Source organism: Camelina sativa, chromosome 11 (genome assembly GCF_000633955.1).
Source record: "Camelina sativa cultivar DH55 chromosome 11, Cs, whole genome shotgun sequence".
Taxonomy (NCBI): domain Eukaryota; kingdom Viridiplantae; phylum Streptophyta; class Magnoliopsida; order Brassicales; family Brassicaceae; genus Camelina; species Camelina sativa.
In genome coordinates, this window is record NC_025695.1 from 45,876,405 (window position 1) to 45,894,381 (window position 17,977).

The following is a 17,977-nucleotide window of genomic DNA, read 5'->3' on the forward strand; positions in this document are numbered from 1 at the left end:
TATTAAAATATTTAACTGAAAATTATCATATTAAAAAAAAAAATTGTCACGGGGCAATCACGTGCCCAGTTTCTTTCAAAACTCTTCTTCTCTGTTTCTAACTTATGTGTTGCCGTCTTCTCTAACGTATGAGATTTATACAACGACGATGAATCTCTCCACGAGGCTCGTTGAGAAACTTCCCGGAATCTTACCGGCGCCGTATTCTCCTCTTCTCCGTAAAGGTTGGTTTTTTTCAATCTGTTCTGCTTTTGGTTTTCTGAGAAAATTTGGATTTCAATTCAAAGGAATAAAAAAAAAGATAAAACTTTTAGGTCGTAAGGTCCAATTTCGAATTATCCATTATTCATGAGTGTGTGTGTGTATTAGGAGTCTCCGAGTTAAGATTCTTTTCGATAGCTAATCACAGTAGAAGATTGAGATGGGGATTACAAAAGAAGATGGTTTGGAGTTTGGAGAGAGCTGAAACATGTGTAGTGAGCAATTCATGTTTAGTTCATCCTGCAACTGAAGCCTATGCACAAGAAGCTATTGAAGCAATCAAATCTGAGAAAGTTATAGCTGTACCCACTGATACGCTTTATGGCTTCGCTTGTGATGCTTGGTAATATGAATAAAAAAATCTTCACTTTATTTAGCTTGCAATGAGCTTTTACCTTTACCTGGACTAAGTTGTGATTGTATATGTAACATAAAACAGTTCGTTAGAAGCGGTGAACCGGATTTATGAGATCAAAGGGCGTAAGCTAACAAGCCCTTTAGCCATATGTGTTGGCGATGTATTAGATATCAAGAGAGTTGCTACAACGAATCACTTACCTCATGGTTTACTCGATTCGCTCTTGCCCGGTCCAGTCACTCTCGTACTTCAACGAGGTTTGCATCTTCTTCTTAAAGTGGTTGCATCGATATGATCCCCTTTTATGTGAGAGTGTTCTTGTAGTGTTTTTAAAACAGGTGAATCAAGCATTCTTGAAAAGTCTTTGAATCCCGCGATTGATACTATTGGAGTAAGGGTACCAGATTGTGAGTTCATTAGGGAAGTATCGAGAGGTTCGGGGAGTGTGTTGGCTCTTACAAGTGCTAACCTAAGCGGTGACAGAAGCAGCGTTTGTGTTAGAGATTTTGAGAATCTCTGGCAGCATTGTGCTTATGTCTATGATGGTGGTTTGCTTCCATCAGGTCGAGCAGGATCTACAATAGTCGATCTGACTAATGTGGGAAAGTATAAGATCATTAGACCCGGAAGGTAATGCAATTTGTTGATTAGATAAGTTAATGTGGTTTGATGGATTTAAAGTTTAAATCTTTGTGGGGGTTTTTGAGCTTAATTCCTCCCAAAATACGTTGTCTTTGTTGTTAATACAGCGCGAAGCATGCAACAGTGGCGATTCTTGAAAGGTATTTGCTAGAGGAAGAACAAGAAGAAGAAGACCTTTAAGAGAAGAAAGCTAAACTTGCAAAAGAATCTGAGAGTATGCTTTACTTCTTACTAGATTTTTTGGTATGTATGTTTTTTGTTGTAATACGAGAAGATTGTTGTTGGTTTAGATGACCGTGTGCTATACCTACCTACCTCCGGTTCTCGTGGTACACGCATGTGTGGACCGGTTTCATAATTTTTAGTCAAGTTTGTTATTGGGAAAAATGCAAAAAAAAAACCTAAAGTTATTTTTATTTGGACATTGTTTTGAATTAGAATAAAAATACATTAAATAATAAAAATATGTTATTTAAAACCCAAAATGATAACTGTTGTTATTTTCGTACCTACGATTTTGCGGAGAAACGACGATTAGAGAGGAGGAAGAAGAGAGATAACTGGTTTAACTTCTGGTTTGACATGGTTAACAGAAACTAGAAATTTTTATATTAAAAATAATAATTAATTAGATAACCAGGATAAAATTGGAATTTTGATTTTGTTGTAAAATCGTAAGTATGAAAATAACAGCATTTATTTTGAGTTTTAAATGATACGTTTTTTTATTTGATGTATTTTTATTCCAATCCAAAACAATTAGATATTAAACGTCCAAATAAAAATAACTTCGGATTTTTTTTTGACATTTTTCCGTTTTTTATTATTTCTTCATCTAAATCCTATTATTTTGAATCCATATTGGTTTTTATTATCAAAATTTTAAACAAAGTAAAAGAAAACACAAATTAATAGAGGAGCAAATCTGATAAATAAACTTTTGTAAAACTTCAAATTTCCATTTTGCACGGATCCGTGCTCTAATTTGATTACACTTGTGCTAAAAAAGAGATTTGGACTAGATAACAAATGTCATTGGTCCTTCTCTTGGCTGTGTCTAAAACACACTCTTAAAAACGATTTATCCTTAGATTCTTTCACCACCCTCGGCTTCGTATATGTGAAATAAATAAATAAATCAATCCCTCTCAAACTCTTCTCACCACTGATTTTTTTTGCCTCCCGAACATTCTCTTCTCTATTTTTTTTTGATTCCTTGGCTTCAAGACTTGTTTCTCTCAATTGCGTGATCTTGGTTCCTCTTCAGGTACTGTTCTCAAATTGGTGCTTTTGGTCTTCTGTGTAATTTCATCGGGGAACGAAGATAAACTTAGTTGGGTAATTCTAGGTTTGGGGAAACTTTGTTGATTTTGGCTTCAGAATCATAATTGAAGCCATAAAAAAAAAAAAAAAAAAAANTGCTTTTGTTGTTTAAGTGCGTTTGATCTTCACAGTAACCAAAATGGATTTAAAAATTATATCAAAGTCAGCTGATTTTGTTCTGTGACTGACTATGCAGTTTACTTAGATTCACTGAGAAAAAAAATATGGCGACTGGAGTGTTGCCAGCTCCTGTTTCCGGGGTTAAGATCTTGGATTCGAAACTCGGGTTTAGTAAAAGCATGAATCTTGTGAGAATTTGTGATTTGAGGACTCTAAGATCTGCTGGTAGAAGAGTTTCAGTCATCCGTAATTCAAACCAAGGCTCTGATTTAGCCGAGCTTCAACCTGCTTCAGAAGGAAGCCCTCTCTTAGGTATTTGCATTACAAATTCATTCAAAGTTATCATTTTTTTTTTCTTTTTTTACTTCCCTTGATGGTTTGTTTAGAGTGAATGATTGTGTTGTTATATCGGTTTTGTAGTGCCAAGACAGAAGTATTGCGAGTCATTGCATAAGACAGTGAGAAGGAAGACTCGTACTGTTATGGTTGGAAATGTCGCCCTTGGAAGCGAACATCCCATAAGGATTCAAACCATGACTACTTCGGATACAAAAGATGTTGCTGGAACTGTTGATGAGGTTTTTCCCATCTGTCTGTCCCTTAAATTTATTTGCATATCTGTATACATTAATATATGAAAATTTGGTGTCAAGATGATTAAATTGTGTTGCACCGTAAGCTTTATGACTGTTGGTTCTGTGATTATAGGTTATGAGAATAGCGGATAAAGGCGCGGATATTGTGAGGATAACTGTTCAAGGGAAGAAAGAAGCAGATGCGTGCTTTGAAATCAAAGATAAACTTGTTCAGCTTAAGTAAGCCAATGACAATACTGTGTTTTCTCTATGTTTGTATGTGAACTTTGAGTAGTATGAAACTGAAGTGGTGTTTTGCATCTTGTTTAACAGTTACAATATACCTCTGGTAGCAGATATTCATTTTGCCCCTGCTGTAGCTTTACGTGTCGCTGAATGCTTTGACAAGATCCGTGTCAACCCCGGAAATTTTGGTACTGCTTTTTTTTTTCTTTTTCTTTCACTTGTTTCTATAACTCGAGAATGAATGAATGTTTGCTTTTGCAGCGGACAGACGGGCACAGTTTGAGACGATAGAATATACAGAGGATGAATATCAGAAAGAACTCCAGCATATTGAGCAGGTGGAAGGAAGCCTTTGTCTCACTTGTCTTGTAAAGCACTAAAACCCGTAAAGTTTTAATCAGTCTTTACTAACGGTGCTACTCTCTTTTTTTAGGTCTTCACTCCTTTGGTTGAGAAATGCAAAAAATACGGGAGAGCAATGCGTATAGGGACAAATCATGGAAGTCTTTCTGACCGTATCATGAGCTATTATGGGGATTCTCCAAGAGGAATGGTGAAAATTCTTAGTTACTTTACAATGGTTTTCTCTTAATACACAGGTACTGTTGTCTGACATGAGTTCTGTCACACAGGTTGAATCTGCGTTTGAGTTTGCGCGGATATGTCGGAAATTAGACTATCACAACTTTGTTTTCTCAATGAAAGCGAGCAACCCGGTGATCATGGTGCAGGCGTACCGTTTGCTTGTGGCTGAGATGTATGTTCAGGGATGGGATTATCCTTTGCATTTGGGAGTAACTGAGGCAGGAGAAGGAGAAGATGGTCGGATGAAATCTGCAATTGGAATTGGGACGCTTCTTCAGGTACCCCATTACATAACAAATGGTAAAGATCTTAACTTTTAACAGTTCATGTATGGCAATGATTGTTTGTGATTGCAGGACGGCCTTGGTGACACAATAAGAGTTTCACTGACGGAGCCACCAGAAGAGGAGATAGATCCCTGCAAGCGATTGGCCAACCTTGGGACAAAAGCTGCTGAACTTCAACAAGGCGTTGTATGAATAATTCTTTATCAGATGCTTCTCTAATATAGTTTCCACTTTATGGAACTAATGCAACCCCCCTTTGTGTATTAGGCTCCGTTTGAAGAAAAGCATAGGCGTTACTTTGATTTCCAGCGTCGGACGGGTGATCTACCTGGACAAAAAGAGGTAAGACTGTACATTTCGAAGTAAAAAGTTTCATGTCCTTCATGATGTCCTTTTTCAAGTATTGAAGACCATCAAAATAACTGGTCCTGAGAACTATAGGGAGAAGAGGTCGATTACAGAGGTGTCCTTCACCGTGATGGTTCTGTTCTAATGTCGATCTCTTTGGACCAACTAAAGGTGAGTATTTATAAGTACTCTTCAGTCTTCTCATCCTCTTTGCTTTCCTCTCACTATTTTACTTTGTCTCTAGGCACCTGAACTCCTCTACAGATCGCTCGCTACAAAGCTTGTCGTGGGCATGCCATTCAAGGTGAGATATGGTTCAATATATTTTCATGAGAGACGCAGTCTCACTGTAACTAATTTGATATTGGTTCTCAATTCTTACTTTCCCTAGTAATGTTGTATAGGATCTGGCAACTGTCGATTCAATCTTATTAAGAGAGCTACCACCTGTAGATGATCACGTGGCTGTAAGAATCACCCTTGCTTCTCCATATCATTTTACTTCCAAGATTTGACATGGCTGAGCATAAATATTGACTTCTGTTTACAGCGTTTGGCTCTAAAACGGTTGATTGATGTCAGTATGGGAGTTATAGCACCTCTATCAGAGCAACTCACAAAGCCATTGCCCAATGCAATGGTTCTTGTCAACCTCAAGGAACTATCTGGTGGCGCTTATAAGCTTCTCCCTGAAGGTGACCTGGTTCTTACCTGAAAGAAATCATAATAAAGAGAACAATTTTTTTGTTTCAGTATATCTCAGCTTTGATTGTTTCAGGTACACGCTTGGTTGTCTCTCTACGAGGTGATGAGCCATATGAGGAGCTTGAAATACTCAAAAACATTGATGCTACTATGATTCTCCATGATGTACCCTTCACTGAAGACAAAATTAGCAGAGTACATGCAGCTCGGAGGTAATAATTGAAAATATTCTCAATATCTAATCTTTTGCTGAGTTATAAGTAATATACTTTTCCTGGGACTTGCAGGTTATTCGAGTTCCTTTCCGAGAATTCAGTGAACTTTCCAGTTATTCACCACATAAATTTCCCAACCGGAATTCACAGGTAGATGATAACGAACTTTCGAGCTTTGTGCAGTGAATGACAAAATCCATTTTTGATCTTAATGCGTTTTATTTCTTCTTACTGCACAATGCAGGGACGAATTGGTGATTCATGCAGGGACATACGCTGGAGCCCTTCTTGTGGATGGACTCGGTGATGGTGTAATGCTCGAAGCACCCGACCAAGATTTTGATTTTCTTCGGAATACTTCCTTCAACTTATTACAAGGCTGCAGAATGCGTAACACTAAGACGGTAAAAAAGCACAAAGAATCAATATTTTTTTGTATATTCTTTCATTAAAAAAAAAGAGGAAAAGTAAGAACTTTGCAAAATCATTTGCAGGAATACGTATCATGCCCGTCTTGTGGAAGAACACTTTTCGACTTGCAAGAAATCAGCGCGGAGATTCGAGAAAAGACTTCACATTTACCTGGCGTTTCGGTTAAAACTCTTAAAAGACTTTTTTTTTTTATACATGTTTTCAAGGGAAGTTTGTGTTTTTGAATGTAAAACAAATTGAACAATGGTGGTGCAGATTGCAATCATGGGTTGCATTGTGAATGGGCCTGGAGAAATGGCAGATGCTGATTTCGGATATGTAGGTGGTTCCCCCGGGAAAATCGACCTTTATGTCGGAAAGGTAACACCTTTAATTCTTGGGTTTCTTAAAGAAAGTGTTTATATGTGAAGAAAATCGGATCTTGATATTTTTTTTTGTGGACAGACGGTGGTGAAGCGTGGGATTGCCATGACGGGGGCAACAGATGCTCTGATCGGTTTGATCAAAGAACATGGTCGTTGGGTAGACCCTCCCGTGGCTGATGAGTAGATTTCAGACCGTGTAGATGGTTGGCCGTTCTCTGGAAACTGAGATGGAAGATATATATCTGTTGCGTATATGAATATCTCATGTATCTGTTGTGTATTGCATACTGTATTCAACAATGTCCAAATCTCTAATATGACAACAGTTCTCAAGCTTAAATAAAAGTTAAGAGAAACGAGTTAGGAGTTTAATGAGAATGCATCACCATCAACACAAAAGGTCAACCTTTTCAAAGAAATAAACTATAATATGACCTCTGCTAGTGCATGGAAGCACGAGTTGAAATTTTTTTTGTTTATTTTATAAATTTACTTTTTCTGTTTTTAAAGTTTTTTTTAATGATGCCGTGAAATCATATGTTGAATATGACTTATAAAAATAACATCTATTTTGTAAGATATATTCTAGTAGATATAGATTTTTATCCGCGGCATACAACAAGTTAAGTTGTGTGATAAAAAAAAATATTTATTAATTTTATTTGATTTGTTTAGTGTTTGAAATTATATAATAATTGTTAATTCTATGACTTAACCCATAGTATACCGCATATTAATTTTAGAACTAAATATGTAACACATGTTTGTCAAAATCCTCTTGACCGAGAAAGCCTACCAAACAACATTATTCCAAATTTTAATTTAATTTGAGAAATCATATTTTTTGAATTTTTAACATGTGCTCTAGCAAAAAATCATATATCTTAGAATTCTTTATATTATAGTGACATTATTTACCCGTGCTATAAAAAATCAAATTAGAGTGTTTATAATTTTTAATTTTTTTATCTATCATATATTTATGATATTCTTAAAAATATCAAATTAAACTATATTAAAATATTTCAATTTTTTAAAAAAGTTTATTATAGTATATAAAATTATACAATTTAACAAAAAGAATATATGAAATTAAATTTCAATATTCAATTTTTGACCCGTTACTCCGTCAAAATTTTAGTTGAATAGATATTTTTTAAAAGAATAATATTACTAAATATTAAATATTTTGTAGATTGAACAACTTTTTTTTTGGTATGAATATAGTGTACTTCGGTGAATGGAGATGTCAGTGATTAATACTAAAAGTTTGGAAATATGTTAGGTAAGATCTTATTTTGTTTGCGTAATCGGAAATCACATTTAAGCATGATTAAATTTCCAAAATTTTATTATATTTCTTTTCTTTATTCCCTAATAGTATATATGACCTAACAATATATGGTTGTTAACGATTTTATTTCTTTAAGTTGTATTATTCTTTGGGATATTCTTTTTAAGTGTATCTCGATATAATTAAGGAAGTTAACCCATATAACATATTTTGTAACTAACTAATGAATTAAATAATAACTATAACTTTATAACCTATAACTATTATATTGTATAGTCTACGAAAAAGAAGTTGTGTACTTCTCAAATATTATATAGGGGATACATAATACGTTTGTTCACATTTAGCCATTCTTATACAAATTATAAGACTCTCATGACATACAAGTGTCAGTCAATATGGCAAACAAGAAAACAAATAATAAGAAACACAAAATCACTTCTTTTTTTAAACCTTCAAATAATTGGGACGTAATATTTTTTTATTAATTTTAAATCTTCACATCATTAGTTAAGAAAAAATACGATCATACGATAGAGATTTGTAGAAGAAAAAAATAGATGTATATGATGATTTAATCAAATAAGCAGCAACAAACAGGACCGGTGGGTTTGTCGAAGAGGCAGAGCCCTACCATGGCTGAAGGGTCGGTGCTCTTGTGGCAATGGGTGTCGCAGTCCCTGTCGTTGGTGCACGTTCCTCTTAAGCGGCATGGTCCGTCTATTATCTCCTTTTCTGTGTGTTTTATGTAAATTTAACAGACATATGTCTATAAGGTCAAAGATCTTTAGATATAAACTTGTAGAATTATCTTAATTCTTGATAAACGTGGAGTTTTGGAATGTTATGATTTTAAAACAAATCAAAAGAAGCAGTTACTAATGTAAACCTAATAATATTGTGAAAGGAAAAACGTATAAGTACCCGATTGGACAGTAATAACGAGAGAGAAGATGACGAAAAGAGCAACAAGTTGAAACCTTGATGAAGCCATATTTTTCAGTTTACTTTTTTTTTTTTTTTTTTTTNCTCAACTTTAAATTTGTGTTTAGAAAATTATGATCTATTTTCTACATTATATATATTGATTTAGTTTCACATAGGGTGGTTTTTTCTTTTCTTTTTTAGAATACACTATTTTTAGCAAGATATTTTATGGTCAACATATAATGATAGCATCCTCAAAAATAGAATTACATCACTAAATTTGGGTGTGGATAGGAAAGTTAGTCATTAATAAAATTTTCACAAGTGTCAAGTTTAGACAATTCTAGGTAGGTCTGGGCATTCGGTTAACCATTCGGTTTCGGTTCGGTTGTATTCGGTTTCGGTTATTTTGGATATAGTAATATAATAACCATTTGAATATTTTTAAAATTTCGGTTCGGTTCGGTTCGGTTCGGTTTCGGTTTGGTTATTTAAATAAATAACCATAACTAACATAAATTATATTAACATTAACCAAATAAACCAAATATAACCAAAACTAACCGAATATAACCAAAATTAACCAAATATATAATAACAAAAATACAAAAAAGGGAAAAATATTGATTCAATTTTACAAAATAGTATTTAACTTTGTAAATTCAAAATAATAACATTTACATATATTGATTATTTAAAATATTTAATTGTTTTGAATCTAGAAATAATTTATATTTTAAGTTTATTTTATAGTTTTGCATAATATTAAGTATATAATATTTGATATCTTCTAGGTTTTCGGATATTTCGGTTAACCATTTAATTGTCGGTTCGGTTCGGTTCGGTTTCGGTTAGTTTGGATATAGATTTTTACTAACCATTCGGGTATTTGAAGAATTTCGGTTCGGTTCGGTTTGGTTTTTTTCGGTTCGGTTTCGGTCGGTTATTTGGTTATCGGTTATTTTGCCCAGCCCTAATTCTAGGGATGAATTTCACCCCTTTAAATTAAGAAAACAAATTTTAATTAAGGAAACAAATTACGTAGATCAATCCATTTAAAAAAAAAATCTTGCATTCATCTCTAGGAGTGAATAACTCATTAAATTTAAAGGACAAAACAAATTAAGAAAATATTATTTTTCTTTGTTTCTTTCCGAAAAAGAAAATCTACATAATTTGTTTCTTAATTTGTTTTGTCATTTAATTTTAGTTTTTTTTTTTAATATAATATGACATGTGTTGTATTTGTATTCTGATTGATCAATTCAAAAAAGTTCGATTGATCAAATTGGGCCTATAGACTAATAATGGGCCTGGTACAAAGTATCAATCAGACAGAGTCAGAAAGCCTGTTGAGTGGCTTAAAGCTCTTCTCTCTCATCGGAGATTCGAAAATTGGGAAAAGCATCAAAAAAGAAATTACCGGCGACGTAAACCATGAGCAGTACGGCAGGTAGGCTCGTGACTTCAAGATCCGAGCTTGATCTCGATCACCCCAACCTCGAAGATTACCTTCCTTCCGGTTCCTCCATCAACGAACCACGCGGCAAGCTCAGCCTGTATAAATTTCTCCCTTGTGTATTTTTTTGAATTTGATTTGATCGGCTGATTTAGAGTATTCAAACCGTTCTTCTTGAGTTGATTGCAGGCGTGATTTGCTCGACATCTCTCCCACTCTCACTGAAGCTGCTGGTGCCATTGTTGATGTAAAGCCCAAATCTGTGTCATAGACTTCAAATTTATGAGCTAAAGGATGGATTTTTATCTCTATCTGCAGCTGTTGTCCACTCTGTTATCGTTTGCTTTTGTTTGTTGGGTATGATTTTGCAGGACTCTTTCACAAGATGTTTCAAATCGAATCCTCCGGAACCTTGGAACTGGAACATTTACTTATTCCCTCTATGGTGCTTTGGTGTTGTTGTTAGATACTGTCTCCTCTTTCCCTTGAGGTTGGTTCCTCTTAATTTATCCACTAGTTCTTGTTCTTAGCTCAAAGTTAAGATTTTTAACTAAGCAGTTCAGTTTTTAAAATAAAATCTGCAGGGTCGTCACTTTAGCTTTTGGGTGGATTATTTTCCTTTCATTGTTTATCCCCGTCAATGCTCTGCTGAAAGGTCAAGATAGGTTGAGGAAAAAGATAGAGGTGTGTTGGATTCTCTGTCTCCCGTTTGTCTTGTATGATTACGTTTTCACTGTGTTTTCATAAATTCAGGAAGATTTTGCTTTCTTTTGCTGTGTTACCAGAGGGTTTTGGTGGAAATGATATGCAGCTTCTTTGTCGCCTCATGGACCGGAGTTGTCAAGTATCACGGCCCACGGCCTAGTATCCGTCCTAAGCAGGTCATGTTTCCTTTTAAAAAACTTTACTTTGTTTCTTTTTGATGCTTGTATACCTATGCTTACTTTATGATCGGGGTTGAACAGGTTTATGTTGCCAACCATACTTCAATGATTGATTTCATCGTCTTGGAGCAGATGACTGCATTTGCTGTTATTATGCAGAAGCATCCTGGTTGGGTTGGTAAGTCTCTGGCTATTAGAGCACCCAGAAGTGTGCTAATGACCTTTATGATTGCTTAGTTTTAGTGAAGACTGATTGGTTTACCTTTCACGCATTATTGTGAACAAGCCATGATTGACTTTTGTTGCTTTATATGCGAAGGACTTCTGCAAAGCACAATATTAGAGAGTGTCGGATGTATCTGGTTCAATCGTTCAGAGGCAAAGGATCGTGAAATTGTAGCGAGAAAGTATGCATAATTTTTTATACCTTGGAAGTGTCATTACATAATCTACTCATGCTAATTATGGGAATATGAATCATATGAATCAGGTTAAGGGACCATGTCCAAGGAACTGACAATAATCCACTTCTCATATTTCCTGAGGGGACATGTGTAAATAATAACTATACAGTGATGTTTAAGAAGGTATTTTGGACCTAACTTTGTTGTGATTTGGCCTCCTACTACTATTTTATAGTGTCTGATCTTCGTCATGATAATGTTCAGGGTGCTTTTGAATTGGACTGTACTGTTTGCCCAATTGCAATTAAATACAACAAGATTTTTGTTGACGCCTTTTGGAATAGCAGAAAGTAAGGGTATTTTCGTAAGACTTTTCATATCAGTCTGTTCAGATAATTTTGAAATTTCTGAAGTAGTGTTGAAAGGGGTGAAGAAGCTTTTCTAACTAGTTATACACTATTGTTTTAGTATATTGCTTAGTTGCGATTGAAAGATGATCTCTTCCAGCGAAATATTAAGGGCCATTTCTTTGTCTTGGTAACAAAAGGTCTTGCATGGTCTTTGCAGACAATCGTTTACAATGCACTTGCTGCAACTCATGACATCATGGGCTGTTGTGTGTGAAGTGTGGTACTTGGAACCCCAAACTTTAAGGCCCGGTGAAACAGGGATTGAGTTTGCCGAGAGGTAGAAACACTCTTCTCTTGGTCATTCATCAGAGAAGTCATATGCTAAGAAATTTGCATCCACTGTAATAACCTGGCATGACATTCTTTTGCATCCACTTTATTTACTTGTGACAGGGTGAGAGACATGATATCTCTTAGGGCGGGTCTGAAAAAGGTGCCTTGGGATGGATACTTGAAGTATTCGAGACCAAGCTCCAAGCACAGTGAACGCAAGTATGTTCAACGTGTCATTATCTTGTGTAGATTTAGTTAAAATCTCTTAAGAGTTTTCGGTAGCTCCATTTAACCAAACTTGGAACTTGCACAAATTTAAAGGCTCTCAACTTCTATGATCCTTGAATAAATTTCAACAAGTCTTGATGTTACTTTGTATTTTCTTTTTGAATTGACAGGCAACAGAGTTTCGCGGAGTCGATCCTGGCAAGATTGGAAGAGAAGTGAATGTAAAGATGACGTTATATTTATGTCCTTGTGGGTGTTTCACTTTTCCATTAGATGAAAAACAGTCTCATGCCTCATGTTCTCTATGTTTTTTCAATACAATCTACATTGTTGTGAATCTCTCAATAAACAAAGCTCACTTTTTGCATCTTGTTCGTATACTACATCACAAATTTGCATTTTCCAAAAGAAACTAGACTTTAGAAACTTTGAAACGACAAAAGTTATCAAAAAAAGTTTGTAAGCTTATTTTCTTTGTAATGTAGTACAAGTGTTCCATAATGGTGCTCGAGAGTCCTTAGTGATGATACATTTATCTGACCAAAGAGAAAGAGTACTAGTTGACTAACAAGTGAGACCTCCAAAATCAAATCATTAGAAATTTCAAATTACAAAAGATATATGCAAGAAACGAACAAACAAATATTTACCAAGAACATTTGAAAAGAAACTAGACTTCTGAAGATGGCCTTCAAACCTCTCAAAGTTATCTTCAGAAGAATTCAGTGGCGACGTATCCATACCGCGATCGACGAATGTTGTCACGCCGTTGCTTGAACAAATATACACCACCGAAGCAGACCATACTCACCGCTGCAATGGCTCCAACAACGACAACTCCAGTCTTGTTTCCTCCGCCTCCGGAGGCTACTTTTTTGCCTCCCGTTCTGGTATTTTCAGTGTAACTGAGATCACTTGATTCCGTAAACTGAGACGAAGACGGATAATCGTAATCATTAGACATCATCGTCGGAGATATTGGAGACATTTCGTTATCTTGCTGAGGCGGTGACGGGGAAGAATGCTCTATCGGAGACAGTCTCGGTGATATTTCTTCTTTAGCTGAAATGTCAACAACGGATACCATTATTAAGAGAGATACAATGATGAACCCAACCTTCTCCATCATCTCAACGGTTTCTTCTGTTTTTGAAGACTTGAAGTAAGTTAGGAAGAAGAGATGGAATAATATATAGGATGCTTATGACGAATGGGAATTCATCACGTCACAAGTGTATTAAAAAATAGATACGGAGCGAAGCATTAGATCACGTAGTCAATTTATTGATTTCCACTTAAAGTTCATAAGAGTAACACTGAGAATTGCCTTGGTACCTAAGAAGAACTCAATGCTTTGGGAATTTCAAAATTTAATTTAAGTTAATTTTTTCTATTAGTGGAGAAATTGGTGTATCTTAGTAGGAAAGGAAGGAATATAAAAGAGTCAATTGTCATAATCGTAAGGCAAAGTGTAACCACTTTACAATGTTGACGCTTGAGAAAGAAAAAGTTTCCTTCTAATGGTGGACTTTAAAACAATTAAGTTCCGCATACCTTGGGGTAGTGTATCAACGAAGTTATGACTATAGGCAATTAGTAATAAAGGTTCCAGGCTCTTCGGCAAAATAGAGATTTTTCCGGGTCAATGATTTATTATTTCATTGTGTGACACTCGACAGTAAAGTTTGGCCTTGCTACATGTAGAAAATGTGAAACCAAATCAAGAGTGGAAAATGTCTTTCCCAAAACTAAAGTTACTTTATCTCTAGTCCAAACAATTCCGATCATACATATAACGTAAGAGACATATATATATATATATATATATATATATTATATAACTTATACTCTTTTCTTGGCTTTGGATCACAATTCGTCCTTGGAGTCACTTTGGCTACTCTTTGTCGTGCTATCAGATTTTTCTTTGGTCTCTGTAGTTTCTACTTTTGGTGTGGACTCGACACTTTTAGGAGATTCTGTTGATGCAGGTTTCTCCAGTTTGAACGGGATCGTTGCGTGTTTCCTTAAGAACTTGTAAAATGCAACCACAGTGCGATCTGTATCTACCGTTATCTGCTCCACACACAACAAAATAAGACAACATTTTCTCAGTTTTAGATGAATCCAAGAAGACAAATCCATTGCAGCCAGAAGAACCAGAACTTACCGGCTCTGAAGTCTTGTTGCCTGCAGGGAAGAAGAGAATTGTAGGGAACCCCTCAGCCTGCAACACCAGAAAAATTAATTCTTCAGGCTTTGAACATAGAAAGGTTCTCAGTGTGCAGAGATAATACGCGTTCACTTTATTACCTTTGCCTTGGGATGTTCGTTGGTTGTTCCATCCATCTTGGCTATGACGACAGAATCAATACTTTTTAAATGTTTCGCAAGCTTGTTATACATTGGCTCAAGGGCTTGGCAATGGCCACACCATGGTGCATAGACCTGAGTTTTGTTTATACAACTAAACTAAGTATTGATGTAATGAAAAGACGTAAATCCATATCAGTTTATTAGTGGATTTTAATACAATTTGTACCTCGAGAAGAACATCTTTAGAATCGTCCAGAACAATTTCATCAAAGTTATCTCCAACCACTATTTTCACATCCCCATCGTTCTGTAGCAACAAAATTAAGCCCTGGTGTTACATGAGGCAACAAGATTGGAAATTAATGATTTAGAAAAAACATCTTTACCTTTTCAGGAATGGGGTCTGACTTATAGAAAGGCTTTAACTTGTCGTTCAGGAAATCCTCTCCAAACGTCTGCAGTATATTAGAGAAGTTTAAGAAACTTCAAAGAGATACCTTAATTTTATCACCGTGAAGTAGAAATTTACGAGTGAAAGAAACTTCAAAGAGATACCTTAATACTATCTGACTTGATCTCGCCGTCGAAAAAGTGTTTTTTAGGGTCATCATTCCCTGTGTAGGCAATAAGCTATGCACAGACCAACATTTTAGATGTAATCAGCATGGCATATCAAAAAGATCTAGGACTCAGATTCTTATAAATGTGCGATTCTTAAACCCATANTGGACTCGACACTTTTAGGAGATTCTGTTGATGCAGGTTTCTCCAGTTTGAACGGGATCGTTGCGTGTTTCCTTAAGAACTTGTAAAATGCAACCACAGTGCGATCTGTATCTACCGTTATCTGCTCCACACACAACAAAATAAGACAACATTTTCTCAGTTTTAGATGAATCCAAGAAGACAAATCCATTGCAGCCAGAAGAACCAGAACTTACCGGCTCTGAAGTCTTGTTGCCTGCAGGGAAGAAGAGAATTGTAGGGAACCCCTCAGCCTGCAACACCAGAAAAATTAATTCTTCAGGCTTTGAACATAGAAAGGTTCTCAGTGTGCAGAGATAATACGCGTTCACTTTATTACCTTTGCCTTGGGATGTTCGTTGGTTGTTCCATCCATCTTGGCTATGACGACAGAATCAATACTTTTTAAATGTTTCGCAAGCTTGTTATACATTGGCTCAAGGGCTTGGCAATGGCCACACCATGGTGCATAGACCTGAGTTTTGTTTATACAACTAAACTAAGTATTGATGTAATGAAAAGACGTAAATCCATATCAGTTTATTAGTGGATTTTAATACAATTTGTACCTCGAGAAGAACATCTTTAGAATCGTCCAGAACAATTTCATCAAAGTTATCTCCAACCACTATTTTCACATCCCCATCGTTCTGTAGCAACAAAATTAAGCCCTGGTGTTACATGAGGCAACAAGATTGGAAATTAATGATTTAGAAAAAACATCTTTACCTTTTCAGGAATGGGGTCTGACTTATAGAAAGGCTTTAACTTGTCGTTCAGGAAATCCTCTCCAAACGTCTGCAGTATATTAGAGAAGTTTAAGAAACTTCAAAGAGATACCTTAATTTTATCACCGTGAAGTAGAAATTTACGAGTGAAAGAAACTTCAAAGAGATACCTTAATACTATCTGACTTGATCTCGCCGTCGAAAAAGTGTTTTTTAGGGTCATCATTCCCTGTGTAGGCAATAAGCTATGCACAGACCAACATTTTAGATGTAATCAGCATGGCATATCAAAAAGATCTAGGACTCAGATTCTTATAAATGTGCGATTCTTAAACCCATAACAAGATAAACAATCGACTTACTTTAGGACCATTTTCAGACACACCGAAGTATTCAGCGACAGGTTTCCCATAATCCTCATTATCCAGATCCACAGACACAAAGNATCTGTATCTACCGTTATCTGCTCCACACACAACAAAATAAGACAACATTTTCTCAGTTTTAGATGAATCCAAGAAGACAAATCCATTGCAGCCAGAANAGGTTTCCCATAATCCTCATTATCCAGATCCACAGACACAAAGATGAGCTGTATCAAGAAACAAAAGCTTCTTAGAAGTAACCTTACCAAGATAAACATAAAGCCATCGTTGCCTCCAAAGATCCTCCTTCATGGATTCTTCTCGATGCAAAACATATACATAAAATAAATTGGTCTAAACCAGACTAGACATATGTTCTCACCTTTCCTTTGAATGATTTCGCTGCTTCTTGAAATTCCGGAAGAACCTTTTCAGAGTCATTTTTGGTTACAAACACCAGCAACTGCAAAGAGACATACAGTTGCATGTTAGTAGATGGACAATAAACCATCTTCGAATTTGTATCGAAAAATACTACTAAAAAGAGTGACACACCTGTTTCTTGATTGCACTCTCAAAAATTTCCGGTGCAGTCTCTCTGGTGAAAACAGACACCAACGGAAGCTTATTGGCTGACACAAAACTAACTAGAGCAGACTTAACAAATTCCCCATCTGCAGATTAATAACACAAACATAATAAGCAAAAGCCCAAGAACAAGATCATTGAATCAATGCATAGCAAAGATTAACAGGAAACCAACCAAAATGGCTAATCTTCTCCTCTTCCCTCTTAACGAGGACAAGAGCAGGCCGGAATCGATGTGAAACATCTTGGCAACATCAGGATTCACTGTTTGATAGAAGTTCACATCGTCTTCAGCTTTCGAAGCAGCAGCAAGTTGGTCATGCTCAACACCCTGTAAAAAAAAAAGTCACATTTTGAATATCCAATAATGTAAAGCCTTGTACTTACTTTGAGAAAAAAATACACAGCAACGATTCAAGAGACTATAAACCAAGTGAATAGAGAAACCATACCACCAAGGAGTTCAAGTATCCCAAGACGACTTTGTTCCCAGAAGTCAACACTTTCTCAGCATCATCTAATGTAGTTAGATTATACACACCAGGACCTATCTTCTTCTTCACCCATGTCACAATTGTTTCTCTAATTCACAAAACCAATAAAAATTATTCAGCAATCCTAACTCCAAATCAGATCCAATGATGCATAAGCAAAATTGAAACTTCAATATCACTTACTTAGTCCTGCCTCCAGTGTAAGGCTTGTGCTCACCATCAACGAAGAAAAGAAGAGTAGGGAAGCCCTGAACGCTATGCTCCTGAGTCAGCTCATTCTCCTCAGTCGCATCGATCTTAGCCAAAACGACACCAGAGTCCTTAAGCTCGGTCGCAGCTGCAGCATACTCAGGAGCAAGAGACTGACAATGACCACACCACGGCGCGTAAAACTCAACCAAAAC

At 35.9% G+C, this 17,977-nt stretch overlaps 5 protein-coding genes and 1 pseudogene across 6 annotated transcripts; 3 read left to right on the forward strand and 3 right to left on the reverse strand.

Annotated features, from left to right (window-relative positions):
• On the forward strand, positions 93–1,683 carry LOC104726647 (yrdC domain-containing protein, mitochondrial). Of its 2 annotated transcripts, XM_010445558.1 has the most exons (5): positions 93–224; positions 370–604; positions 701–876; positions 958–1,249; positions 1,369–1,683. In XM_010445558.1, exons 1-5 carry the CDS (start codon positions 149–151, stop codon positions 1,439–1,441), a joined length of 852 nt encoding a protein of 283 aa, XP_010443860.1. In that variant the 5' UTR covers positions 93–148; the 3' UTR covers positions 1,442–1,683. The 2 variants fall into 2 exon arrangements, with proteins under 2 accessions (XP_010443860.1, XP_010443861.1); XM_010445559.2 differs by lacking the exon at positions 1,369–1,683 and having other exon boundaries at positions 944–1,131.
• On the forward strand, positions 2,349–6,834 carry LOC104726648 (4-hydroxy-3-methylbut-2-en-1-yl diphosphate synthase (ferredoxin), chloroplastic). The gene is made up of 20 exons (XM_010445560.2): positions 2,349–2,528; positions 2,781–3,016; positions 3,125–3,282; positions 3,413–3,519; positions 3,613–3,713; positions 3,787–3,863; positions 3,959–4,078; positions 4,158–4,388; positions 4,467–4,583; positions 4,665–4,739; positions 4,839–4,916; positions 4,990–5,049; positions 5,150–5,212; positions 5,296–5,440; positions 5,524–5,662; positions 5,738–5,815; positions 5,910–6,069; positions 6,160–6,258; positions 6,353–6,457; positions 6,542–6,834. The coding sequence occupies exons 2-20, from the start codon at positions 2,809–2,811 to the stop codon at positions 6,644–6,646; spliced, it is 2,226 nt and encodes a 741-aa protein (XP_010443862.1). The 5' UTR covers positions 2,349–2,528; positions 2,781–2,808; the 3' UTR covers positions 6,647–6,834.
• On the reverse strand, positions 8,061–8,776 carry LOC109127579 (putative defensin-like protein 274). Its single transcript, XM_019232525.1, has 2 exons — positions 8,681–8,776; positions 8,061–8,491 (listed from the first exon to the last, which is right to left on the reverse strand). The coding sequence occupies exons 1-2, from the start codon at positions 8,748–8,750 to the stop codon at positions 8,331–8,333; spliced, it is 231 nt and encodes a 76-aa protein (XP_019088070.1). The 5' UTR covers positions 8,751–8,776; the 3' UTR covers positions 8,061–8,330.
• On the forward strand, positions 10,062–12,708 carry LOC104726649 (glycerol-3-phosphate acyltransferase 3). The gene is made up of 12 exons (XM_010445561.2): positions 10,062–10,242; positions 10,332–10,389; positions 10,514–10,632; positions 10,727–10,826; positions 10,928–11,023; positions 11,108–11,204; positions 11,346–11,433; positions 11,517–11,613; positions 11,695–11,780; positions 11,998–12,117; positions 12,234–12,332; positions 12,512–12,708. The coding sequence occupies exons 1-12, from the start codon at positions 10,121–10,123 to the stop codon at positions 12,558–12,560; spliced, it is 1,131 nt and encodes a 376-aa protein (XP_010443863.1). The 5' UTR covers positions 10,062–10,120; the 3' UTR covers positions 12,561–12,708.
• LOC104726650 lies at positions 12,923–13,507 on the reverse strand. The gene has a single exon (XM_010445562.1). It carries the CDS (start codon positions 13,468–13,470, stop codon positions 13,054–13,056), a length of 417 nt encoding a protein of 138 aa, XP_010443864.1. The 5' UTR covers positions 13,471–13,507; the 3' UTR covers positions 12,923–13,053.
• The window catches only part of LOC104726652, a 5,244-nt pseudogene continuing 1,328 nt past the window's right edge, over positions 14,062–17,977 (reverse strand).